General features: G+C 47.4%; 1 protein-coding gene across 3 annotated transcripts; it reads right to left on the reverse strand.

The window, feature by feature from the left end:
- Positions 1–325: 325 nt before the first annotated feature.
- On the reverse strand, positions 326–19,231 carry HOXC11 (homeobox C11). Of its 3 annotated transcripts, none has more exons than XM_086936515.1 (2): positions 3,986–4,965; positions 326–888 (listed from the first exon to the last, which is right to left on the reverse strand). In XM_086936515.1, the coding sequence occupies exons 1-2, from the start codon at positions 4,659–4,661 to the stop codon at positions 656–658; spliced, it is 909 nt and encodes a 302-aa protein (XP_086792641.1). In that variant the 5' UTR covers positions 4,662–4,965; the 3' UTR covers positions 326–655. The 3 variants fall into 3 exon arrangements, 2 of the variants coding, with proteins under 2 accessions (XP_086792641.1, XP_086792642.1); XM_086936516.1 differs by having other exon boundaries at positions 3,982–4,965; XR_015299736.1 differs by lacking the exon at positions 3,986–4,965 and adding an exon at positions 18,739–19,231 and having other exon boundaries at positions 753–888.
- Between the last annotated feature and the right edge of the window lie 7,621 nt (positions 19,232–26,852).

Genomic DNA, 26,852 nt, shown 5'->3' on the forward strand with positions numbered 1-26,852 from the left:
TATATATATATATATATATATATCACACTATCTCTTCTCTTTGTTGCCAAAAATTCAGACCGGACATGGACGTAATTAGATATCTTTGTCTATATGTATGCATGCTTTCGTGTGATAGCGTGCCTATATTGGTGAGCGTTCCTTGTCATATCTGTTTTGAGTTTAATAAACAGCGTTCCTTGTTATATCTGTTTTGAGTTTAATAAACCACATATTCACAACAGAAAACGTTTAACTATACTCATATTTTGAGTTTTTTATTGTATGTATGTGTGTGCGTGTGTTTGTGCATAATAGTTCATTTACTTCAATAGAGAAAAAAAGGAACATTTTGGCTTTTTTTTATTTCAATGATTCTTTGAGGATGCAGATACCACATCTTTCATAATAACACCGCACTGTGATAATAAAGAACAAAAAACGGAGTGACGTAATGAATGGTCCTGCTTCACAGTCTTCTAGTTAAATATAAAGTTCGTGTATCAAAGTTCGCCACGTATAGATAAAATGTCCCCTTAAGTCCTCGGCCCTGTCCACACATGAAGCGCAGTCCTGGATACGACGAGCCCGGGAGGTTGCCTGGTTGCCTCAGTGGTCCTTCCTTTCTTCCTTCAGTTCATCCCTCTTTCGGGATTCAGTCCCATCACAACAATGTTCACAACAAAGGGTTACCAGAGAAATACTGCAGGCGGTCTCTGCTAAGTTTTTTCTCTTTCATTCTCCTGTTCTGAAACCAAATTTTAACTTGCCGGTCAGTGAGGTTCAGCATCCGGGACAGCTGGAGCCTTTTTTCCTTGTTAATGTACACATTGAAGAAAAACTCCCGTTCCAGCTCCCTGATCTGGAACTTGGAGTAAGGACACCTCTTCTTTCTCGTCCGTGGGGCACCTTCAAAGAAACACAAGAGTTGTAAGCACAGAAAACACAGCGGTGTGTACTTTACATTCGTAGAAAAAGTATGGTTACACATAATGTATGCACTTTAATAGTACTCTCCCATCTGTGGCCTGCGGTGCACGCGCATATCATATATGTGACACCATGCCTGCATGCAACCTCGACACACACGCACAGCTAGAAGCGTGTGAGCATAAGGGTGATGTGGCGCGCCTTGAGCAAGAACTGCTGCTGTGTATTATTTGCGTTTGCTTTAGGGTCCGACAACTGCGCCCCATCCCCTTGTACGCACATGTACATCCTCCGACCCACCCACATACACACCTATAGATACACAACTACACACACTGTCACCTATAGACACACAACTACACACACTGTCTGGCCCTTTCTCTCCTCGTGCGGATTGGTGGTTTGCTCCGGAGATGAAAGTGTTGAAAATATATTTACATATTGTTTTGAATACCATATTATGCCTATCTGTCTCTGTTATAGGATATAAAATTCTGTCTGAAAAAGGGGATACGTATTAATTATTCTAAGAATCGAGCAATAGGCGTGTGGGCAAAACTAGCTGAAACTATGCATGTGTGTTGGTGTGTACACATGCGTGCCTCGGTGTATCCCCGTCCCTTCATGTGTGCGTTCAAATGTCAAGGCTCATGCATCTCGTTGTATTTTGATGACTTCTGCATCAAAGGACCATAAACGAATACACTTACACCACCCAACAGGGCACATATGTGTCACCATTTAACACAATGTGTGTGTGAATAGCGGTATCCCAATGCATGTGGCTGTATTCTACATGTCACGCTTATCATACGATTGCTATTTTGTGTTCATCGGGTTATTAGGGCGGGTATACATTTATGAACACATAGACATTGGATAGCATTAGAAATGTCACACGGGATGTACTACTCACTATGCCTGTTGTGCACTCAGACACGCACGAGTATACCTCGTGTACTTAGCACTATAATGGTGTGTCTGGACACGGTGCACTCTGTCTGCAAGGCGTCATTTGTGAGTGCACCAACACGGAAAAATCAAAAAAATCCATATGCACAGGGCTCTGTGTTTCTGTCATCTCTGTTTCATTCATTCTTGCTTGCGTTTTATTTTTAATGTTATGATTGACAAAAAATAGGTTTATGAAATTCTGTACTTTTGATTTTTATATAAATACTATTTTTTATATAACTACTTTTTTTTAATGAATACTCTTAGCCCCATTATGCCTTTGGGAGTGACAGTTGCGCTCCATAAATACCATATACATACATATATAACTCGTTTCTATATATCTATCCTTCTAGGTATGCTTTTATCTATTTACCTACCTACCTACCTACATAAGCCCGCCTGCCTCCCTATCTGTAATGTAGCAATGCATCTAAGTACATACACATGGTCGCCAATGTAGAAATTATATTTGTTTACTTGTATATCAAGAAATGTAAATCCGTGTGTGCACGCGCGTCTGTATAGGTACATGAGCGCGCACAGACGATCTCACACACATCTATAGATATATAGGTGCACCCATACATTCCCAGTCAGATGATTTTAGAAAAACGGACAGGCAGATGAGCTTGCTGAGCGATCATGTCTATGCTGGTGTGCTTCTGCCCTGCATAGTGAGGGTCTGGTGAAGTGCATAATGGAGAGGTGTGCTTAGAGACATTTGCATTAGTCGATTAACCCTTTCACTTTCACTAATGTATTCTGCCTTCATATGGACAAACGCTGTAACCCTAATCCCAAGTGGGAATCATTTAACCCTTTCGCATCGCAGTCACGTCACACCTACTCTTCTGTCGGCACAGGCACGCGATTTTACACGACCCCAGACACGTCAGGCAGAAGTCTTGCACGCACACACACGTCCAAAACGTGGGGGCGGAATCAGACAGTTCCTGGAGGCGTAGGGTCCTAGAATCAGCTCATTGGGCTACAGGAGATATAAGCGCCTTGAAAAAGGCCAAGCGGAAGGAGTTTTAATGTTTTGCCCCCTCCTAGGACTTGGAATTAAACGGGATTAAAGAATGACTTGCGCAAATAGCGCAGAATGTTGCTGGAAGGCTGCTGTGTGTAACAGGCCCCTAAAGTTAACATGATCCGCAAGGAGGTCGCCCGGGGCCCTTGCCATGGAGCCCGCGGTGTGTCCAGGTTCAAGGCCATCCCACTGCCCCCCGAGGCAGAATAGAGACTGGAGGTCCCGAGCGCGGCGCCTTCCAGGCGGGTCTGGGCCCACGCCACCCGTCTACAGCGGCTAGAAGCCGCTCCAAGGTGCGCCCTCTGTGTGCCGGGTCAGTGAACGCCCACCCGACCCACGCCAGACTCACTGAACCCCCGGGCTGCACGTGGCACGCTGCCTCTGTGCGCTAGAACGACAGCCGCACACCCTTTCAGGGGGAGTGATGGACCACAGGCGTGGAGAGCTGGCGATATTATGGGCTGGCGGCAAACAGCAGTGATAATTACAATAATAGACATAATAATAATAATAATACCCACTCCGTCGCTGCAATGGATTAACGCAGCACAGATGCCCAGACGCCCCCCCCCCCCCCTCCTGTACTCGAACAGAGGAACGTTAAGACGGAAACCTACTCGTGAGTTCAAGAGCAGCCCGCTCCGCAGAGGCAGAGCTGAGATTTTAGGACAGTGATGCAGGGGAGGGGTTTGGGGCCGAAGCGCTCTGACTCGAGCTCTCCTGAATCCCATCAAACGCACCCCACATAAAAAAAATGCTGCCTGGAAGTTCACGATCAAAGCTAATTTTTGCCACGAGGGTCTGCTGCTTTTCAAACAATTTCACAGGCCCTTAAAAGAGGGATGAGAGGGGATGCTGCCCTGGGATGCAACATTTTCATTCGGTCCCCATTTCTGTCTCGCACGGATTTTTTTTCTCCTGCATCGTAAACATTGGCTCTGGCTGGAAGAAAGCTCCTTCTCGCTCACAATAAACTTGCTTTGAATGCTTATAAAACTCCACATAAAATGTGACCGACAAAGCATCGGGCTGGGCTCTTAACCTCTGCCGCCCCCTCTCCCCCCGCTCTTTATAGCTGTTACCTACTGGTGCCGCTGCCTTTGCTGCCTTCCTTGTTGTGGGCAGAGGAGGGCGAGGCGGAGGAGCCGGGGCGGCTGGGGTCCTCGTCGTCTTCCGGCTCCAGGCCGCCCTGCTCGGCTGCGGCGGCGGCCAGGGGCGGCTTGTCGGCGGCCTTGGGGGCGCAGTCCTCGTCCCCAGCCCCTGCCGCCGCCGGGGGGTCCGGCCCCCCGCAGTAGGCGTTGTCAAAGAAGCGGTCGAAGCCCTGCGGCAGCACGCTGTTCTTGTAGAAGGCGCCGGCGGCGGGCGGGTGGTGGGTGGCGCCCGGGTGGTGGTGGTGGTGGCGGTGGTGGTGGTGGCTGTACACCCCCTCGCTCATGCCGGAGGAGGGCGGGAGGCTGCACTCCCGGGCCAGCAGCTCCTCGGCCGCCGCCGGGTAGCACGACGCGTAGTTGCTGCGGGGGTGCCACTTGCTGCCAGGGTCCAAACCGTAGGGCACCTCGCGCACCGGCTGCGAGAGGTTGCCGGAGTAGGGGTAGGAGATCTGCCGGGAGGGGGCCTGGGGCAGGAAGGAGGGCACGGACGAGAACTCGGGCACATAGTAGGTGCAGCTGGGCAGGTAGAGGTTGGTGCGCTCCCCGTACTCGCCGCTGCGCTCCTTGCGCGGCTGCGAGCAGAAGTTGCCCAGGTTCACTGAGTTAAACATCTTTCTCCCCTTCTGCCGCTACAGATAGATGTTTTTGGAGGCGCTCTGCAGAGGGGGAAACATTTGGGAAGGCTGGATGACGCGCTATCCGTCTTAGTCGCTCCCCGGGAGCACGTGACGCCCAAGTAGATATCGCCATATATCAGTGGCAGCACTTAGCGGCGTAGGAGGGTGCTCGTAGGTAAGCTCCGGGAGCGGGTTCAAAAGCGATTGGTTTGCGAACACCGCAGAAACATTATGAAAATCAATTGCAGATTTGTATTCGGGGGGTTCGGTCCCCCTTCCTTCCTTGCCCGTGCAGGCACTCCCCTTGTGTGGGGCGAGCGAGCGAGCAGGGTGGGAGGTGGAGGGGGTGGGAGAGGGGAGGGAGGAGCGCTTGGCACGACAAGAAGTTTGTGATTTTTAAATCTGCTTTCTAGATTTCTTCGATACCTTCCTCTTCCAGTGGAGCGCGGGCTCCTTGGCTGGGGACAGTTTATATCCGAGCTCGGTGGACTCTAGGGAGCTCCCCTGGCACATGTGAAGGTGTGTGGCAGCTGTGCCACCCTCCACCAAAGGTGCATCCCTTTAGATGCCCCTCGTCCGAGGTGAACACATCAGAGAGGCGCCGGCCTCCGAGGAATATTCCTCTTTTATGGAGCATCGGGATATTGGGGCAGCGGGGGGCCATAAAGTTTACCAAACTTTCAAACTTCCTGCAGCCTTCCTCATCTCGAGCTCCCCGAAGCCCTCAGAATATCGGATTTCTGACGAAGACCAGGCAGCGGGGAGGCAGACGAAGCCGGTGTCTCATAAATATGCGAAGCCACCCGTTTAATGTTACAGCCGAAGAGTGGAGTATTGAATATTTAATGGAAAAGTTTATGAACAATCAATGGCCACTCCAAGCCCTGCCCGCCTCAACCCCAGCCCGGCTCAAAGAGTGTTATTAAAGCAATTTGTCTGGACTTCCTCGTTTTCTAACCACGTCTAGTGTGTGCTAGTGGACAATATATGGACTTTAAAGCACGCTCCACGCGCAGACGACCTGGTATAAGGGGGGGCGCATTCATCAATAGGGAGATGGGATATTGATCTGTAAACAGGTGGATGGATGGATGGACAGACAGACATAGATAGATAGAAGGGTAGGTAGAATGATAGCTAGAATGATAGATAGATAGATAGATAGATAGATAGATAGATAGATAGATAGATAGATAGATAGATAGATAGATACATAGATAGATACATAGATAGATACATAGATAGATACATAGATAGATACATAGATAGATTACTCCATGGAAATCTCTCCATCTAGCTCGATGAACAGCCAACAGTTTAGCTCACAGGTATACGGAGGGACAATTTGCCCCAACCCGTACTAGGGCGAGAGGTGGTGTCGTTGGGATCCGGAGGTACAATCCTGTGTAATATTCTAGCTTTACACAGTAAAAGCCCTGAGCTGTTTGTTCTGTCGCGTGTTTACGAAGCTAACACTTGTTCGTCGCCACTCTCGGTCCTTCGCAAACTAGGTAAATGTCTGGCTGTACTCCCTTTCCATAGTGTCCGTCTTAAATCCGCAACGTACCTGTGCTCTGAGCCTGTGCGGAAGCGGATCTGCAAAAGATCCGCAAACGAGAACGAAGCGTGAGGAGCACCACTTGCAAACAACATGCAACTTTATCATATAGTTTTGACGTGAAGGGAACACGTTTTTGATGTATGTGTCATTCTAGCCCCCTTTTCTAGGTTTTAACAACAAAGTGTCTGTTTTCATTATTTTATTAATGCACTTCATTGTGGGAAAGAACAATAAAAGCTGCAAATCCCTATTAAAAGAAAGGTTACATAAACCATTACGAAATATTTTGCTTTATTTAGTGAAATAGATCAAATGGCCCATATTTTTAAATACAACTCACCCGAGCAAACAGTAATGCCCTAGAGACAGTATCTAGATCACAGATAGAAAACCTGCACCCTGACACTACTTTCAAAACAAATATAGAAATGTTGAAACGGCTTTCAAACAAAACCAACAGCCCGCAAAGACCTCGCAGTAAAATGCTGTCATATTCGTTCGTAATACTATAGATCAAAACACCAAATGTTACTGGGCGGAGGCGCAAGGACTAAAACTTCGGAAAGAAAAAAACTCACAATTTTAAAAACAAAAACATTCTGCCGCAGCAGGTGTGCAGGCTGGGAGGGAATTGTGTACGCGAGCCGGATTTAAAAAAACAACTATTCTCTGAGGAAGTTACATCTTATTCCAGAATTAGGGCGAGTTACAGCTGGGTTTCCAGGAACAAGGTACGTTTAGGAGAAAATGATTGCGAACCAGGCCTTGGGTTTGCACTTGGGTCTCTTGGTGACGCAAATCAGTATGAAAGACATCTTTGCAAAGGGAATATTGGTGACTGCGCCTGGTCCGAAATTAGTATTAAGGAGACGGGGGTTGAGATATACACACGTGTATATATATATATATATATATATATATATATATATATATATATATATATATATATATATATATATATATATATATATATATATATATATATATATATATATTTTGATGGACTGAAGCACATCGACACACAGGGAGTTGGAATTCGGCAGCAAGGCAGTGATGCAGTGCAAGAGATGGCTAACATTATGGTTGGAATCCAACGAATTTACCACACATCCTGCGGGCAAACATGACGGCTTCACACCCTGCGGTCCATTCCAGCCCCCCCCCTCCCCCCACACACTCACAACAGCGTGGGCAACGCTGTCGTCCTCGTCTCCTTCACCCACAGCCTCCCCTTCTCAATAGTATTCTTTGTATAAAAGAGCAGCCCATCATTATTGACACACTATTGATAAGATAAGAGCACACAAAAGATGAACAGTGTGTAAGTGCAAAGCCCCCTTCTCCTCCAGCCTTACTCTCTGCCTACTTCTCTCGTCTTCTCTTCGGTCTACGTTTCTGGCGTGTGTGTCTGTGTGTTTGTGTGCTTGTGTGTGTGTGCGTGCGCCTGTGTGTGTGTGTCTGTGTGTTTGTGTGCCTGTGTGTGTCTGTGTCTGTGTGCCTGTGTGTGTGTGCGCGCCTGTGTGTGTGCCTGTGTGTGTGCCTGTGGCTGTGTGTGTCTGTGTGTGTGTTTGTATGCCTGCGTATGTGTGTGCCTGTGTATGTGTGCGCCTGTGTGTGTGCGCGCCTGTGTGTGTTTGTGTGTCTGTGTGTGTGTCTGTGTGCCTGTGTATGTGTGTGCCTGTGTGTGTCCACGTTTCCTGGACTTTTCAATTTGTTGCTTTTACGAGCAGAGCAGAGCATCGTTTGCAGCAAGGATGACAGCGCTTTAATTAAAGCGCCTCACTAGTCCCTTTACTTGCCATTTTATGGGCCAGTATTAATACCACCTACAAACTAATAACCTTAAGCTGTTTATGGATGTCATTATTTCTTTCTCCACTTCAGTCCCTGCCACAGGAAGCTGCGCACTGAGACGAGCGCACCACACGGACTCCACCTCGGTGCCAGCGGCTCGCCAGGCGCTGCTGCCCGGCAGAGGTGGGCTCTGGGCGCTACGGCCACAGTGCTGTCCAGGCCGCACCTTTACTGAGGCATTGTTTGCAGAAATACACTGGCCGGTGTGTGCTGTCTGCGCCTGTGGGTGTCTGTCTGCGCCTGCTGGGTGGCTGTCTGCCTCCCTTTACGCACACCTACCCATGCCGTACTCCTGTCAGGATGGCGCATGCGCATGCATCCCCCCCTTTAATACCCAAAAGGTAATGTGGAGAAACATTTTGAGCAGAGTGCCCACGAGGCGCAAGCATTGTCTTCGGTGTACATAAAGGCGTAGACATGTCTGCAGTGTGTTTGTGTACATGTTTACGAGCTCCAGCCTCTGCCTGCTGCGATTTACTCTAGGAAATGTCTAGTTTCGACTAAGCATGTTCCTGCTGTCTCTCGTTGCTGCCTCTCACCAAAGAGACCGTCCGCTGGCTTCCTGCTCCGAAAGACAGAAGCAGCAGCTGGGGGGAGCGAGCCCTTGAATTTGACCACTAAAGGGAATTCCTTGACCGCCATAAAAGCCGGAAAGCTGTCTGCAGAGCCCATTCCTTCTGGCTGGATAGAAGGGAAGAAAGAGACGAGCCTGATAATCCTGGTAGAAGAAAACAACAGCCCCACGCAGCCAAATCACACCACAAAACTTACATGCAGTGTTTTCACAAAACAAAACCAGACATGTTGGCAAGTTGTATTGTGCATTAGATGCTGTTTGGGGCAAAGGGCGCTGGGGAGAGAGAAACACAAACAAGTGCCTTTATCACATCAGGAAAGTTCTCAGACTGTGCTGTAAAACCCTGTTTTAACGACAGTTGCCATGTAAGGGCCGCCTGGATGCTCGGAAGCAACAAACAGCTGAGAGTAGGGAAGAATTGAGCAGCCCCCCTGGACGGGGGGAGCGGGGGGGGGGTGAGGGGGGGGCATGCAAGAAGGGGTACCCTCGCCTCATCAGCGTGCAGGTTAACAAGCCTTCCAAGCTCCCCCTGAGATGGTTAATATGCGGAGTTCTTCAAAGGCCGGCGGCTGGCTAGTGAATATTTCACCAGGCGCTACAATACATGTTCATGGCACGTGTGTGAAAGGCAAAGGAAGCGGGACGAGAAACGAGGGTTCAAAGTGCCCTTTGCCAGGAATGATTAGTTTTGTGCGATTATTTGAAAGTGAACCTGTTCCCTACCTGAGCGCGCCCACATTCATTCATGTGTAAGCAGTGGCAAGTTACACGTACGTGTAGGCGACCGCGCACCACAAAGTACACACAACGGCAAATAAGAACGGTGTAATATTGCCCATTACTCGGAGCTTTCGCATTAAATATCGCCATGAAGGTGACAGTTTTTGTGTATCGTGGAAATTATATAAGTTCTTTCAAACGATAACGAATACACACCACACACACTCAATGACATAAATATATATATACTGTAACAACTGTGTATGTAATATTGACGGATCAGCCTGATGAGCGCGCATAAATATAACATTTGATCAATGTGCCCTCTTCCGCAGATGCACCAGTAAGGCGTCTCGGTCAATCGCAAACTAAAATATAACATGGACGTTGGTCTTATAAGTGGGAAATAGTACGCATTCCACAGTTCTACGCCGGAGGCATATTTGCCACAAAACAATTTGCACGGAGGTTGTCTCACAGTGGTTTGTTTGCCTTCGGTATCCTGACAGACTGCATAGAAAAGTCTACACTCAAGGCGCTATCTCTGCGCGCACACACTCTCATATTTTCTCACACACACGAATGTACACGTTCGCACATTGGTGTGCACGCACTCTCGAATAGACACACTATCTCTCACATGAAATCATACAGTGCTGGCGTTGTCATGCAGGCGCATATATCACGCACACACCTTTCTTGAACACATTCACTTTATTTTACGCTAACTATTTCCCAACATACACTATGTGATCACACACAGTCTTTGTCACACACATTCTCACACACACTCCCATGGCACTCTAGCCTGCACATACTCCCGCGCATACACTCACACATATGTATACGGAAAATCACGCCTTCATGCACGGGGTGTTATCCATCTCACCCTCATGCAATCGCAAACACTTTTTATGTCCCATATTACCCCTCACAAGGTACACACACTCGCTCACACACATGTATACACACATACGCTCTCGTTTACACACATGTATACACATACGCTCTCGTTCACAGATATGTATACACACGCTGTCGTTCACAAACATGTATACATACACACGCCGTCTCTCGTGTACACTCTCACATGCACACTCACATCCACCCTCTCACACAAACAGGGCTCACTGGAACGACACGGGCAGGTCGGGACAAGATTATGCAGGGTGTACATTACATTGAAGAAAAGTCAAATTATTGGGCTAAATATGGCACATTGTGTGGTTGTGTTTACCTCAATGTTTTTTCATTTTGACACCAGTTGACGATGTCTGGGCAAAAGGTTTTACCCCATTAGAACCAGCCTGGCACCCAAACTTAGTAATGATGGCGAGCCAACCTTGTGGCGGGCCTCCCGCTGCGCAGCAGCAGGTGGTGCGGGATTTCAGGAACTTTTGCTTCGTTTGAGTTAGAAACTATTTTCCGATAAAAATTCCAGATTATGAATCAAATGAGGGATTAAGTTATACATGTGGCAAATCCATAATTAATGGGAAAACGTGGTGGCCACATAACTGTTACTTGCAGTCACTTTGCACATAAATGCTCTCGTACAGTCTTGCGCAGGCTCGCTTTCTCTCTTACACACAGCAGCCTTGTTAAATATATATTTTCGAATCCGTCTAGTTTAGGGACTAAGATTGCCTTTTGATATGTTCTGGCGACTTTTGCCAGATATTACAAAATCGCCTGTCAGTCCCGGCTTCTTAGCGCCCGCTCAGTGTGAAGGGGGTGGTTTAATACATCAAAGCAACGCCACATCACACTAATTAGGATTTTATTTCCGTAATTTGCATTGACACACTGAGTTTTGTATTGTAATTGCATTTATATTGCTCTTACTACCCCTGACGAGCGTCGAAGCGCTGAGTAGACATTTCCGAAAAAACAGTCAGTTTCATAACATAGAGGGGACCTATATGTAAAACATTCAGACAGCTTAAATGAAGGCAAGGGCGGAGGCAGGCACATTAGGGAATCTTTAAACCCCATCTGTCTGCGCTCACAGGCTGGAGTAAGCAGGGACTTAGTAACTATTGTTGATCCCTTCTTTTTAAAGTAAACTGAAAGTACACAGGCACCGTGATTGTTTGTGACTGGGAATCTGTGCTGCATTGACTCCTCGTGCTGGGGAAGACTTCCGGGAGAAGGAATCATTTTTACAAATATCTTAGTATTGTATTTCTGCATCAAACATGGACATGGGTGCCCGTTCGCAGAGAATGGTAGTGTCAGGGTACACTTATCTGTAAGTGTGGTTGCTAAGTACGGCACACATGCAGCTGGGCATAATGTAGTATTCTTTCTATTATGAGTGTTTGGGTGGGCATTGTTCACGAAGCTTCCAGTAGGAAATGACGCCCAGCACTACAACAGTGGTAATAAATACGCATTTTTTGTTTTCTAAAGAGGGTTACACTGTGGTACATTTGACAATTGTCATAAATAAGTGAAGGTTTGTTTAATAGTAGACGTGTGTGTGTGTGTGTGTGTGTGTGTGTGTGTATATATATATATATATATATAATATACACATGTACAAGAGGGTTTGACAAACACGCACAAATACACAGCACAAAGTTGTTGTTTCTCTCATTCAATTTATCATAGGATTTTCTATTCAAATTTTCTTTGTGCTAATTCTGTGTGTGTGTGTGTGTGTGTGTGTGTGTATATATATATATATATATATATATATATATATATATATAGAGAGAGAGAGAGAGAGAGAGAGAGAGAGAGAGAGAGAGAGAGGTAGATAGAGGGGTAAATAAGTCACTAAATAGATAGATTTTGATAGATAGATAGACAGATTCACTGTAGGGTGTAGAATGCTATTTGCTACCTTTGCCGGACTCACAAGAGACAAAGTCTCGAGTAGATTATGATAACCCTTTGTTCCCTCAGCAATGCTAATAAACACAATATTTACACCTGCTTTTATACTGTACACGTTGTCATGTGTGTATGTTTAAAACAGGAATGTAACCAAAGCCAGAATGCAAGGGGTTGAGTTTCTGCAGGAAGACAAGATCTCATTGAGCATTGAACTCTGAACAACAGGAGAGCCGCACAGAGCTTGTAACAGGAGTCTGGAAGGCAGTTAACATTGTTTTCTGTTCTCAGTTTGATGGTAATGCAGCAATGAACTTGAATGTCATCTTTTCACTGGAGTACTAACATATATAACGGCGTAGCCTCTCTACCCTCTTTATAAGTAAAGTAGCTCAACAACCCTCGAAAACTCTTCTGAGGTGAAATTCTTTTTTTGTTTACGCGTTCAAGACACCAAAGACACACGCTTACAAAAAGACACCTTTCTCGCTGGTACAATTGCGAACTGTTATGTTAACTAACACTCCTTGTACGCTAACTATATCTGTCTGTCTGTAAATATATATATCATGTGATCAAGGCTTTGGCCGAAACGCATCGTGGCAAACTGGTGTTTGGGTCTGAAATAAACATTTAAAACACCTAAGAATTGGGTCTCGCATCATCCTTTGGCAGTACATGCTGAGCTGTATCAAGCTGAGGACGACACATACCATATATATATATATATATATATATATATATATATATATATATATATATATATACACACACATACATACATACACATAGACACACACTCATACTTTTACTGAATGCTTCTACTTCACCTACGCCCAGTTTGCTTAGCCAATTACCTAATTATTTGGAGTGATGCTGACGTTAGAAAAACGGTGCCAAGTGTATTACGACACATTTATCAGCAAGGTTTTGAGGTTTGTAAATGTATTCGCGTCTTCTATTGTTTTTCCGCTTGTATCCAAGCCACAGCCTGAAAGGCTGCCATGTAAAGACAGCTTACAGCGTTGTGTCTGTGTCACCCCAACCACTCCAGCCAGAAGAGAACAGGAATCCCTTCCCACTCTCTAGAGCCAGTGGCTTGAAAAAATACCAGCATGTGGTACAAATAAAGATGACTTAATGCAGTCTCTGGTCCAGCTTCCAACCCTGCAGCCACAAGCTGGAAGCCATATATGATGCCCCCCCCCCCCCCAAATGGCTGGGTCTGTCTGGGAGAGGGCCAGGCCATTATAAAGTACAAAGTAAGGTGCAAACCAGCCACGGGCAGGGGGGGGGGGGTCACTTGGTATCTGGGGGCATGAGCTCAAGCTCAAATCCATATGGCTTCAATGAAGATAAAGGCTAGATGAATCATGGCGGGCAGCCATTGTCCGCGCATCCAGGAACAGGTCTGATAACAAATAAGAAAAACATACAGGAAAGGGCCGGTTTCATCCTAATATCAGCTTCCCTGCGCACACCGTTTGTGCAAACCTGCACGAGCTTAAACTGTTTCTCTGAGAGCCCGTGCGAAATGCGCCCATGTCAATTCATCTGTAAACGAGATAAGATGTAACGTATTTTCTTTTTCGCAATGGAGTCTGGTTTTATGGTGTTGCGTTGCTGGCATACGTTTTAATAAAAGAAATTGGGAATTAAATGGAGGGGAGCAGCCAGGGCCTCTTGTGTAGATGAAGATTACCGGGTTAATAGGCGCGGGTGTCCATTAATAATAACTCATAGTGCTAATAATGATCAGACGCTGCACTCGTAAAGTGTTTCCAGTAGACACAATGCCCTGAGATGTTTTCTTTCGCCTGCCGCCGCATCCCCCAGCTAAGTTGTTCGTGGCTTTTTACAGACGCGTTTTATTGGAGGCTGGGTTTTCAAGAGCGAATTAACTTTTTTATAGGATGTTTAAAAATACGCATGGCTTTTTCAAATGTCAGCTGGGAATCCCCGCTCTAAACATGCCATCGCTTTCGCTTTTCGGACAAACTACTGTACACCAGGACTACATGGTGAGCCTTGCTAACGCGGATGAAAGCTCAATCGGCAGTTTTTGTACACTACTATCCGTGAGCATTTCACTGTCCCGTTATGCCGCTGTCCCCGTTGTATACCGCGGCCACAAGAGCAGCCTTTGAGTTTCGCATGAAAGACCGCGGGCGCGGCTTGGCGGTGCACTCCCGGTACGGGACCTCATAGGCGAGACGTTGCCGGATGGCCCCGTTCCTCGCCACCCTGCACATCTCCCACTAAGGCGCCAGCATAAAATTGGGAGACAGTTCCCCGAGTCCTCTGCAGAGCGCTCCTTCCTCTATTAAGCCCCCAGGGGCGGTGGTGTGGGTAAAACTGGCGTTATTGTGCAGTGACTTTGAAACTGGGGCTCACACCTCACGGCTTCCACCGAAAGGGAATTACAAATGTCCGAAAATCATCTCTGCGATGTCAGAGATACGAAATGTCACCTGCCTGTCACTTTCTCTGCAGAGGCGCATGGGGGGTGCAGATAATGAGCGAAAATCATCCAGTGCCATGGAGGGCAAAATGAAGCGGCAGGAGGCAGAGACGTGTGCCATGGAGGGCAAAACGAAGCGACAGGAAGCAAAGACGTGTGCCATGGAGGGCAAAATGAAGCGTCAGAAAGCAGAGACGTGTGCCATGGATGGCAAAACGTAGAGGCAGGAAGCAGAGACGTGTGCCATGGAGGGCAAAATGAAGCGACAGGAAGCAAAGACGTGTGCCATGGAGGGCAAAATGAAGCGTCAGAAAGCAGAGACGTGTGCCATGGATGGCAAAACGTAGAGGCAGGAAGCAGAGACGTGTGCCATGGAGGGCAAAATGAAGCGGCAGGAAGCAGAGGCGTGTGCCATGGAGGGCAAAAAGTAGAGGCAGGAAGCAGAGACGTGTGCCATGGAGGGAACAGTGAAGCGGCAGGAAGCAGAGACGTGTGCCATGGAGGGCAAAATGAAGCGGCAGTAAGCAGATACATGTGCCATGGATGGCAAAACGAAGTGTCAGGAAGCAGAGGCGTGTGCCATGGAGGGCAAAATGAAGCGGCAGGAAGCAGAGGCGTGTGCCATGGAGGGCAACACGAAGTGGCAGGAAGCAGAGACGTGTGCCATGGATGGCAAAAAGTAGAGGCAGGAAGCAGAGACGTGTGCCATGGAGGGAACAGTGAAGCGGCAGGAAGCAGAGACGTGTGCCATGGATGGCAAAACGAAGTGTCAGGAAGCAGAGACATAGACGTGTGCCTGAAGCAGAGACGTTTTAAGACATGGGCAAAGTGGGTTCTGGCCCGGGTCTCAGCCTTTCAGCCCCCCCCCCCATTGATCTGGCTCTGATTTCCACACAGTTCTTCCCTGATGACCTTGATTCGTTTGCAGACATACATTATTTTAAATACCATTTTCCTTTCATTTATTTTTAATACAGAACAGGTAACGTGTGGGAGTCTATTGCAGACATTTTGTAGAGACAGTTGCGTTTGTTTTTCAACACCATGCAACATTATAAAAAAAGTTCCTTTTCGATCGAAACAGGACTTCACATATGCGAAATGGCAGTGGATTGTAGAGATATATTAGTGAGACGCTGCTATATTACAATCATGAAACCACACGTCACTTTCCCTGAATACTAGAAGGAAGCACATGTAGAATTTAGACCAGTCTGCCTGTCTAGTGTCGGTAACCTCGTAAAAGAAGTTATGAGAAAGCTGCAATTGGATCATAATTTTAAAGCTGTTCTGAACAGGGCCCCCAAAAATATGTTTGGCCCCGGGCCCCCAAAAATCCTCAAAATGTCCCTGCAGGAAGAGAGGGAGCCAGGGAGATGCGCGGGTTATCGAAATAGACAAAGGTACAGTCGTGTCTGCTTACGTCCGTCCCACCTCATAACCCGGTCTGAAGTGCCCCTTTGCCGGGTCTCCTGTCTCTACTCGCTGCCCCTCTTCTACTGTCTGTCTGTCCGTCTCTTTCTATGTCCACCGTTCCATGTGTGTTTCTGTCTGCTTGCCTTCTTCAGATCATACCTGGCCCGCGAAGTCCTGGCCTGGCTCCGGCGCGGAGTACCGTGGAGTATGCCTACCTACCTCTGGCCTAGCTGATGGAACCGGCGCCTATAGATCGCAGGTGTGTCGGCGGCCTCCTGTCTCGCTGCCTTCGTCTGTTCCTGTAATTTATGGTACTGTAATAAAATAAACTACCCGTTCGCTCAGGTTCTGCAAGTCCTGCTAGGATGCTGAAGTCATTAACCCTTAACCCCTTCCTGCATTTGCTCCACCTGTAAATATTTTGTGACTTGGCAAGCACACCTTAAGAGCCCTGGCTTAACACCCGGGCAAGCCCTTCCGGCTAGAAATAAATATCTGCAACAAACGGCCTTTTCCCGTACAGCCCGCGCTACATGTTTACAAGCACCTATTATTTATGTCTGTGCAAACACACACGTGTTTATGCGCATGTATAGCTAACTAGGTACATGTATGCAAATATATAAAATATGTCTGCGTGTCGGCATATGCATAGACGTGACTGTGTGTGTGTACTTGTGCCTGGAGGTGTTTGTGTACCGATATATTTGTCTTCCTTTCTGTCGTTGACGTCTAGGCGTGACAGTCTGTCTGCCTGAGCTTCTAGTCGCCGAAGTATTTATTTAACTGTCTATAAATGCAGACACACACACGCCTATATGGGAAACCTGCTCACATTGCAGAAACATACTGATTGTGCGCTGTATGTAACCGTCTACATCTATGCATGAATATTTGTGTACGCTGCTAATATGTACCCGTGTGCGTGTATACGCGTGTGCATGCATGTGGACAAAGAGTGCACGCTGCCTTCCTGCATGTATTTCTTTCAGCTCCTTGACTGCTCAACCTGTTCCCTCCCTCCTCCCGTACATTTCCAAGACTGCTTCTTGGACCCGGGTCCAATAAGCAGTGGAAGAGGCGCCCTTTCAAGGGATTCAGAGACAACATAACCCGTAGAGGCTGAAAGCCGTGGTTATCGCAGCTAAATCCGAGCATCCCCCGGCTCTGGTGGACCTGGGCACCACCCCTCCCTGCCCGCATATGGTTGACATCCAGAGGAGCTGCGCCGTCCTTTTTGACCTAAACGCAAAATACTTCTTTAACACGAGGGGGCGGAGTGCCCCTATATGTGCACAGCGAGAAGCTTGGAAACCAGAAGTGGCCTGGCCGCCCAAGCTGTCCTCGACCCAGAGCGGCTGTTCTTACACAATACATGACAGTGGTGGCAGGAAAATAAGCGAAAACTGTTTTATTAGCCTGGGAGGAATGTTGAAGGAACGTTTCTGATGTGCTTTGTACAGAAGCGAGCCGTTATATATTTATGTTTAAATGTATTCGTATTTTAGGAGACATGTTTAAACATAAAAGATATATAGACAGTATAATCTTCCTATACATCACCCTTCTTGAGTCGTTTTCCTCCATGTTTCTTTCTATGCCCCTCTCCCGCACACACACTCAGGGAAGTGATAGCAATAGAAGAGGCGGACTTGGCCTTGCCGGCCCACCGAACCCCTCCCCTTCAGGGTCTGAGGTTCAAGTGTACCACCCTTCATTGCTCACATCCTCTCAGAAAATATCTGTGAATGGAGACATTTAATCAAGCAAATGTCGGCTTGCTTATCGCTGCCCGGCACACTATGAGTGTTGAGGGATTGAAATCTAGTGAAATATCACACTTCAGGTCCCTCGCCCGCTCCCTCTCTACCTCGCAGTGTGGGGCGGTTTTCCAGGCTAGTAACAAGCTCCTGGTGCAGGCCTTGGCTGCTGCTTGCGCTCTGGGCCTGGGAAGCGCCAAGGAGATAAACAACAAACCTACAGGTTACATCAACGAGGAACAACACGTCATAGGTCAAAGAAGAACCCTTTCAATTCAGATCCCCGGTTTCTACACCGGAAATGAGCAAATGCACCATTCGGATACACTGCCCCTGCAAAAGCCAGCATTCAGTCGACATCGTGACTGCAATGACGCATCTATGTGGAAATATAAACACAATCAAAACAAACAGCCCTCGAATCGGGCACACCGTTTTCTCTACCATGGTAGAACAGTGCCCCCTTTCCCAGCCCCCACCACGGGCACGCATGGCCGTGCCAGTCCAAGAGCCCACCGTGAACGTCGACAACGTGACAACATCCCGCTTCTACCTGGGAGGGGGCCCAGAGGAGGCCTGCGCGCAGCGGCCCACCTGCAGGCGCGCGCGGTCCTCTCGCACCAGAGCAGCGCTGTACCCCTCCCGGGGCGCGAGCGGCCCACCTGCAGGCGCGCGCGGCCCTCTCGCACCAGAGCAGCGCTGTCACCCTCCCGGGGCGCGAGCGGCCCCGGCGCCCGCAGCGCGCGCCTCTGCAATCCTTGCCCCAGCCCGGCGCCGTCTGCAGCCTCAGACAGGATGCCCTCGGGAGCGAGACACCCGGAACCGCTCCTGCGCTAGCCTTACGCACCTCAGACCCCTCCCCCTCCCAGCACCTGGCTTCTTACCAGCGGGGAAGCGGCACCCTGGGCGCTGTCCGAGTGAGTCGGGCGGACGTGGCTTATGACGCTTTATTTTCTCTGCGAGTCAGACGCGCTGTTTGCTCCTCGTCGAAAGAATGGCCGTTTGAAGTCTGCACTCCCTCCCCACCCCCTCCTCCTCCTTGTGACCGATGGGCTGTGGTAATGTCTCATAGGACCTGCTCCCTCCTGGCTCCTTAGGACCGATGCAAACACTGACGCGCTCCTGTGCCATCAACATATGGCGGAATGGGCGCTCAGGTGCCAGGGCCGTCCTCTGCCTGGCACCTCCAGGGGAGCCGGAGCGTGGAACAGAAGGTGGGACCTACCTTGACCTTCACTTTGCACAGGGGGCCCCGCCCACCCAGACAGACAGCTGTAAACATCAGCTCCCCGCAGAAAGGCTAAGCCCTGCCCAGCCAAGGCCATTAACTGCGCCCAGGCAGCCCCGGCGGGTCCCCTCAAAGCCCCTCCCGGCTGCTCTCTTTCTCTCCCTTGTCTTCCCCGTCGGGGGCTGCGGCCAGGGCTCTTCAGGGGTGGCCTCGCTCGCCATATCCGGTCTGCTTCCAGAGAGGAAAGGGGCACTGGAATTTGTAGTTAGGGATTAAGTGGGACTGAGAACAGAACCATAAACTTCCGAGGCACTCAATCTTTGGGGTTTGGCAATAAAAACGTGCACCGCGCGCGGTTCCAGGCCCTTTAAAAGGGTCAGAGAATTGCCCGCCAACTTAATAATGCGCATATGTGAACTGGCAGAGATGTCTGTGCATTTCCATGTGTGCAAAGATGTAGCCGCACGAGTGTTAGTGATCGAGAACTTAGTTATGAATAGGAAAGTTTCTGAACTTTGTGTGCACGCACGCATCAGTCACAGACACGTGTGTGTGTGTGTGTGAGTGTATATATACACACACACACACACACACACACACACACACACATATATATATATATATATATATATATATATATATATATATATATATATATAAATAAATAAATATACATATGCGTTTTGACAGCCAATACGAGGGAGTACAAATACACAAATATTAATACTCAGATTGGCACACAGGCCTTTATGTACACACCCACAATATTAGCGTAATATAAATTAAAAAGATAACATACATTGATGATGCATTTGAATGCACTCCTATTTATTCATGCAGTCGCGTGTTTGCCAGCGCACAGACACGTGACACGCGCAGGCGCTCGCGGAAGCTTGTGCTGCTTTCCATCACATACACTGAGCGATCAGTCTCATAACGCCTGTTTCCCAGATCAGCAAAACACTTTCTTTGGGTAACTGGGATTGGTAAATATTCTATATACACTCCTCTAAATTCCTTCCAGAAAACCGTTCACTGTTGTAAGTCTTAAAAGGTAGACACGTTTTTCCGAGTACGTTCACTGGCGCTTGGCACAACCAATGCCCCTAGAAGACATGATTGCAGCCGGCGTTTACATACTGAAAATTTATCCACAGCCCCATCTATTAATAGAGGTGACGCACCTCTGCATTTAAATTTAAATACTTGGGAGAAATTTCAACGAGGTGTGACGAATATAGGAAAAGTTTCCAGGAAGTTCCACACAGCATTTTCAGTAATACAAAAATAGCTAAGTACTTTAAGGTTACATTTCTCCTAGCCGTTGAGGTACAGGGCATGTCTGTGGTAGGATCACTTCTTGGCACCTAGGTCACATTTGTTGGTTCTTTTAGATGAAGCGAGGGTTCTCATACGCTGCTTGTGGTCAAACAATGATGTTATTCTGAGGTACACCCCATAGCGGTACCACATTTTACGGTATATGAACGAAAGAGACAAAATTACACTTCTTTATATTTGAAAAGATTATTGACCATAAAGTACAAGTTCGTTCTCTCCACCGCCCCTCTCCCACTCCCTTTCTCTGTCTCTGGCCCAACCGCCCCCCAGAAAGCCAAAAACATGCTGTTCAGCTGACAAGGCAAATTAAACAACTACAGTTTCGGACTGGTAGACTCTACAGTATACATGTGTCGTTGCAAACTTGTATCTGTGCGATCTAGTTTTCTTCTGCTGTTCCTATTAATTTATTAATTATTATTTAATTGCAGAGGCCGTAGTGGTAACAAAACAAAACAGTCACAATCAATTCAAATAATTTCGAAATACAGTAGTATACATTAAAAAATATACATATAAAGTAAGGTTACACATCAGATTTCTTCGTTCCTCTCGTGCCCAACAAACTTGGCTTGTGAATACTGCGTAATGTGTTTTGTTTGTTGCTCACGATTAAAACCACAATAAATCCTACATTACTTTTGGAACTGATTTAAAAGTGTAAAAAAATATGACCTCTGCTCTCGCCTGTATTATTGGTTAACAGCTCTCGCCCTTCAGTCCAATCACACCCTCTACAAACCTTGCAGAAAACCGCTCCATTTTGTAAACACCATTCTAGTCAGTACCACCTCATCAACGGCGGAAGCGCTGAAGCACCAGGTCTACATGTTCAGGTGTGCACCTATCGCACGAGTCAGAGCTACATTTCTCTCTACACACCCGCCCGGACTCTCTAGACTCAATACCATCGCCACACTGCTGCTACAGTAACGCATACATCCACTGGCACTTACACTTTATATGTATTGTCTATGTCTACCAAGTTCTTACAAATCTCTCTCTCTCTCTATCTCTGCCCGCCCGCCCATCCGCCTGTCTGTCTGTCTGTCTGTCTGTCTGCCAGCCTGCCCCTCTGTCACACAGGTGACAATAATACTTGTGTTAGGTCAGATTTTTAATTAAAAAGGCATTTTTTTGGTTGCTTATAAATATGGTACCATTAGACAAATATGCACAACACTTTCCAATAAAACAGTTCATCCACTTTGTACTGTTCATCTCAAGTTTCATGCAGGTCTGTCAATCGGGGAGCCAAAAAAAAAGAAAGAGGGATCCAAAGTGGCATTTCCCATTTGAGCCTCAGTCTGAAAAAAAACAGCTAAATGTAATTACACCCAACTTGGCATAAAAGTATAGCTTTACTCAAGGATGTGCCTTTCCTGGCTTGGTATAAATCTGGCCACTAGTTTTCAAGAAATAAACTTTAAAAAACCTTCCCTCTGGACATGAGGGAGCAATTTTAGAGCAATTTTGACTAATAATCCACAGATGCTCAGTGGATTCGCAGTTCTTCAGAGGATGTGCAAATTTGGTTAAAAGATAAGGTCAAACTACTGGACTATGGTGCTTTTTCTCCTGTCCCTGTTGATTTGATTTCTGGTACAGTGGCCATTACCCAAGTGATGCACTGAGGATTGTGTTGAGAAAAATAAAAACAAGTATTTCCAATCCAATCCAATCTTTCTTTATTTCGGTCTGTGGACCATAAAAGAACATAGATAAATATGTACAATGTTTAAAAATAGCCAAAACCCAGATAAAATGGGATTGGGTGATTACAGAACAGTTAATAAATCAATCAATATAAAATTGATGACTGGTTTCTTAAAAAGCCATTACACGCCCACCACATAGAACATAAAAAACGGGATACAGCACAGACAATTGGCATTTGGTTCCTGCACATTTGGACCAGCCATCTAAGTCTAATGTTTTGAAATCCAGGACAGAAGAAGAATACATGAATTTCGGACTCTTCACCCCTACTGCAGGCTGGGCACCCCAGTGCACAGCTGCCAGACCATTTGTTGGTAAATGCGCACAGAGGGAGGGAACCATGCCTGAATTGTACATACAATTTCCTGGCTAGGGCCGGATGGATTTCATCTGAACATGGCTCTAGATAGTACAGGTCCTTTACTGACAAAAAATTAGCTGTTAGGGAACCGTTGGCAGAGTTTTCATGCAGTTGAGCAACTCCCCCATCCCCCACCCATATCTGCTAATTAGTTGGTTGCGGGAAATTGCCACACAAGCCGACTCAGGATTATTCCATAGAGAATCTCTACCTATGGCATGGAAACCTTCATTGATGTATGCAAACCAAGGCAATTTGTGTATGCCAGGAAGTCACAGTAATTCTTGGAGCTCAGACTTGTTTGTATTCTGTCAGCTCAGGGGTCACCCATAAGCCTCCAGAAAAGTAGGACTCTACTGCCCAGTTGTTCTGCAATAGGCCTCACCCCTAGATCTAATCTCAATGGAACTAGGGAGGAGCTCACTGGTAGACCGAACAACTGTCTGAGAAAACTATTCCCTGTTTTGATAATGGTTTTGGGAGGAGGTGCCCCAAAGTTCGGCCCCATACATGGCTGCACTCCTAAGTTGGGTCATGTAGAGCTCTATGACCGGGCCTACGAGCTTGTGAAAAGAATTTCTGTAGAGCTTGGCCAGCCCGCTAGTGGTCTGAGCCAACTTGAGACTTGACATCCATTTAGGGCCCCCAGTTAATTTTTTCTGTTAGGGTGAGACCTAAATAATCAAAAACAGATATCTGCTCCAGTTGGACTCCATTCATATGCGGGTTGTGCTAACAGGGTTGAAGACCATGTATTTTGTCTTTTGTGTGTTGATCTCCAACCACTTGAGACTACAGAACTCACAGAACCCATCTAGGATTCTCTGGATGCCCATCGAAGATTTAGAAAGCAGAAGAGTGTCATCTGCGAACATCATAGGTGGAATTAGCTTTTGACCCTGCTTGGGGGCATCTATGTCCTTCAGTCCACATAGCACACCTACCAGAGCATTGATGTAAATGCAGAACAGTGTGGGGGCGAGCACACATCCCTGTCCTACTCCCCTGTTGATTGAAATGGGCGGCGTAAGTTCCCTGTGCTTCCCATATCTGATTTGGGCGGTTGCCATCGTGCAGTCTTCTAACCATGTTCAACAATATTCAACGGTAGTGAGGGATGTCAAGATCGTTCAATACCAACCACAATGCATTTCTGGGTACCAGATAAAAGGCACTTTTAAGGTCCACAGACCAAATAGAGACTGCCACTTTCTAGGTTCACTGTTTTCCAATAAAGGAGTAGCAGCCTACAAATTTGGTCGATGGTAGATATTTTTTCCCTGAAGCCAGCTTGAAGACGGTTCATGACCTTTTGTTCCTCCAAACAAGTCTGCAGGCGATCAGGGATGATCCTGGCAAAAACTTTCTGCAAAACATCAATCAGACTGATTGGCCTGTAGTTGATGGGTAATAGAGGGCACTCTTTTTTATATACTGGGAGAATCTCAGCTCCAGCCCAAGTAGTGGGGAGTTCCATCCTTTGTAAGATGGCATTGAAAAGCACCCACAAGTAGGGACCCCAGATGCTGGACTCAGCATGGAAAAGATCCCCTGGTATCTTATCTAAGCCTGGAGCTTTGTCATTGGCTATTCTGCTTACAGCTCCAGTGACTTCTGCCAAGGTTAACTCCGGAAAGCGAAAGGGGATGATGGACAGAGTGTTGAACAATGCAAGCACTCACCCCCAGTCAACTGATCTGGGTTTAATCCATCATCATTCTTTAGCTCACTCCGCCACCCCAGTTCAGATATGGCCGTATGCAAATCAGTCTGACCCTGTGCCTCATGGGAACTGTCCAGCCCAAACTGCCAAGCCATGTCTTCCCTGGACAGGAAACAAGCATCCTGGGACTGGTTTCTGGCTAAACAGCTGTCATCAGCCACGCTAGCTTGAATCTAGTGGCAAAGTGAGCAAGTCACCCATGTCTGGGCATACCTTGCCAACTTAGGGCGAACTAAGCAAAACCAAAGGGGATGATGGACGGAGTGTTGAACAATGCAAGCACTCACCCCCCGTCAACTGATCTGGGTTTATCCATCATCATTCTTTAGCTCACTCCGTCACCCCAGTTCAGACATGGCCGTATGCAAATCAGTCTGACCCTGTGCCTCATGGGAATAGTCCAGCCCGAACTGCCAAGCCATTTCCTCCCTGGACAAGAAACAAGCATCCTGGGACCGGTTTCTGGCTAATCAGCCGTCATCAGCTAGGCTACCTTGAATCCAGTGGCAAAGTGAGCAAGGGACCCACGTCTGGGCATACCTGCCAACTTAGGGCGAACAAAGCAAAACCAAAGGGGATGATGGACGGAGTGTTGAACAATGCAGGCACTCACCCTGGGGTCTCTACATGGAAACTCGATGATAATTTGGCAGCAGGGATCTGACTGTTGGCTTCAGTCACCAAAGGAGCATAGAGGGCCGTGGAAATACTCTTTCTAGCTGTCAGCCGCTATATTCGGCTCCAGAGCCGCCTTTCCGTTATTGCTCCCTGTGGATACAATATTCCAAAAGGCTTTCATGTCTTTGCCCGCTGGGACCAGTTTCAAGGATGCCCATTTGTCCATATCCCAAGTTTTTTTTGCCTGTGCAATAGTGGCTCTGTAGGAGGCCCTCGCTGTTTTAATTTGGGTGCTACTCTTGGATTTTATAGCCTTGATTAGGGCCTTCTTAGACTCTCGACAACCACGGGTGAACCATGTACGCTTTACCTTGTACCTCCCCCCTGGGTGCCCACTGGCCAAAACGTATCCACCAGTTTAACAGTCAAGGTCTCATGGATCTTGGCAACATCTGCTGAAGATACCACTGTGCCATCTTTCATTACACGATTCAGAAAAGGGGGTGGCGATGAACAGAGTGTCTGAATTAAGCAGACCACTCTTACCCAGTCCAAAGATCAGGGCTTGATCCATCACCGTTATTTATCTAACTGCACCATCCCAGTTCAGAACCTGGCTATATGCAAATCAGTCTGTCCCTGGCCCAGTGCATCATGGGAACATCATCTTTCATTACAAGCTCAGCCAGTTTTTCAAGAATGGGTGTGATGGATTCAAATAGGAGGGTCATTTTATTTGGTGATTGTGCGATTCGCACCCACCTCACCTTCCGCCTATCGTTGGTGAGTATTAGTCTATTGTCAATTGTTGATGGTAGGTGACAATTTCCCCCAGTGGTTGGCAATAGCATCTCAAGAGTTAGGGCATTATGGTCGCTGCCATGTCGCGGCAGGACAGCAAAGTCAACGACCCTGTCCCACATCCTGGTTTCTACCAGGATGTAATCTAAGATGGAAGAATGTCCCACCCCGTTGAATGTGTGCTTTCCAGGTGAGTCCGAGCAGGTGCGGCCATTGCAGGCTCTCAAAGAGTGTTTTAAGGTAATTGAGTTGATCTGGAGAGCCAGCGGTGTCCAGACACTGATTGGAGAGATGTTGGACTCTGGAATGCACCAGAGCTTATCCTCCTTTGAGGGTGGTGAGCCATTAAGATATTTCATGGGTTCAAATTGGCATTTGAAGTCAACCCCAGAACCACTAGGACATTAATGGCCAAGATTCTTGGCCGATCCTTACAGGCCCTGAATAAACATTAACCAAGGCTAATTTGAGACTAGGTGGAAAAGTTAACATAGTGCACAAGATGTCATCAGAGGTGGACTCCACTGGGGTAGCCGTGCAACCTAGATGAGAGTCTAACAAGGAAAATAACCCACCAGAAGGTCTGCACCGCCCCCGTGATATAGAAGGTGTATTAAAAAATGAAAACCCCACAAGCAGGGTCTCCTCAGTAGCCCAGGTTTCCTGGAACATGCAGATATCAAATTAATCCACAAACTCCACCCAGTCGGGGCAGCTCAGTTTTCTCTTGAGGCCTGCTACATTCAAGGATAAAACCCTAAGTTTGTTAAATGCATTACGGTTAACTACACTGCCACTCAGGATTTCCTGCTCCAGCAGATCTTCTGGCTCAAGCAGTACACTCCGGCACATACTGGTTGTACCAGCAAAAGCTACAAATCTTGCCCTCATAGCTGTTGCACCTGGGGTCTCTAACACACCTGGTGAGTGGGTTTGGTCCTGGGATTTTGAGAAAAAAGTGGCTTTTTCTGAAGGCTGTGTAGTAGGCTCGGGTCTTGTTGTTGTTCATAAACTTAAGAGCAGTGTAGGGGGATTGATCAAGCTAGACTTCAAGTTCACAGGATTGCCACTGGGACGCTGTCTGGTGGACCTAGACACTGCAGTTCTTACATCTGTGGCCGTATCCATAAGGGCCTTCCTCATTTGTATCAACTCTGACTCCTTCACTGGACCCTTCTAAACGGCCGGGTCGGAGTACGAACCCAGG

The sequence above is a fragment of the Lissotriton vulgaris genome, chromosome 1_1, assembly GCF_964263255.1.
Source record: "Lissotriton vulgaris chromosome 1_1, aLisVul1.2, whole genome shotgun sequence".
NCBI classification, from domain to species: domain Eukaryota; kingdom Metazoa; phylum Chordata; class Amphibia; order Caudata; family Salamandridae; genus Lissotriton; species Lissotriton vulgaris.

Coding starts and splice junctions, on each gene's coding strand:
- HOXC11 (XM_086936515.1), bottom strand. CDS start 4,661: ATGTTTAACTCAGTGAACCTGGGCAACTTCTGCTCGCAGCCGCGCAAG. Junction 889..3,985: donor CAGCAAAGGCAGCGGCACCA/GTAGGTAACAGC, acceptor GTTTCTTTGAAG/GTGCCCCACGGACGAGAAAG.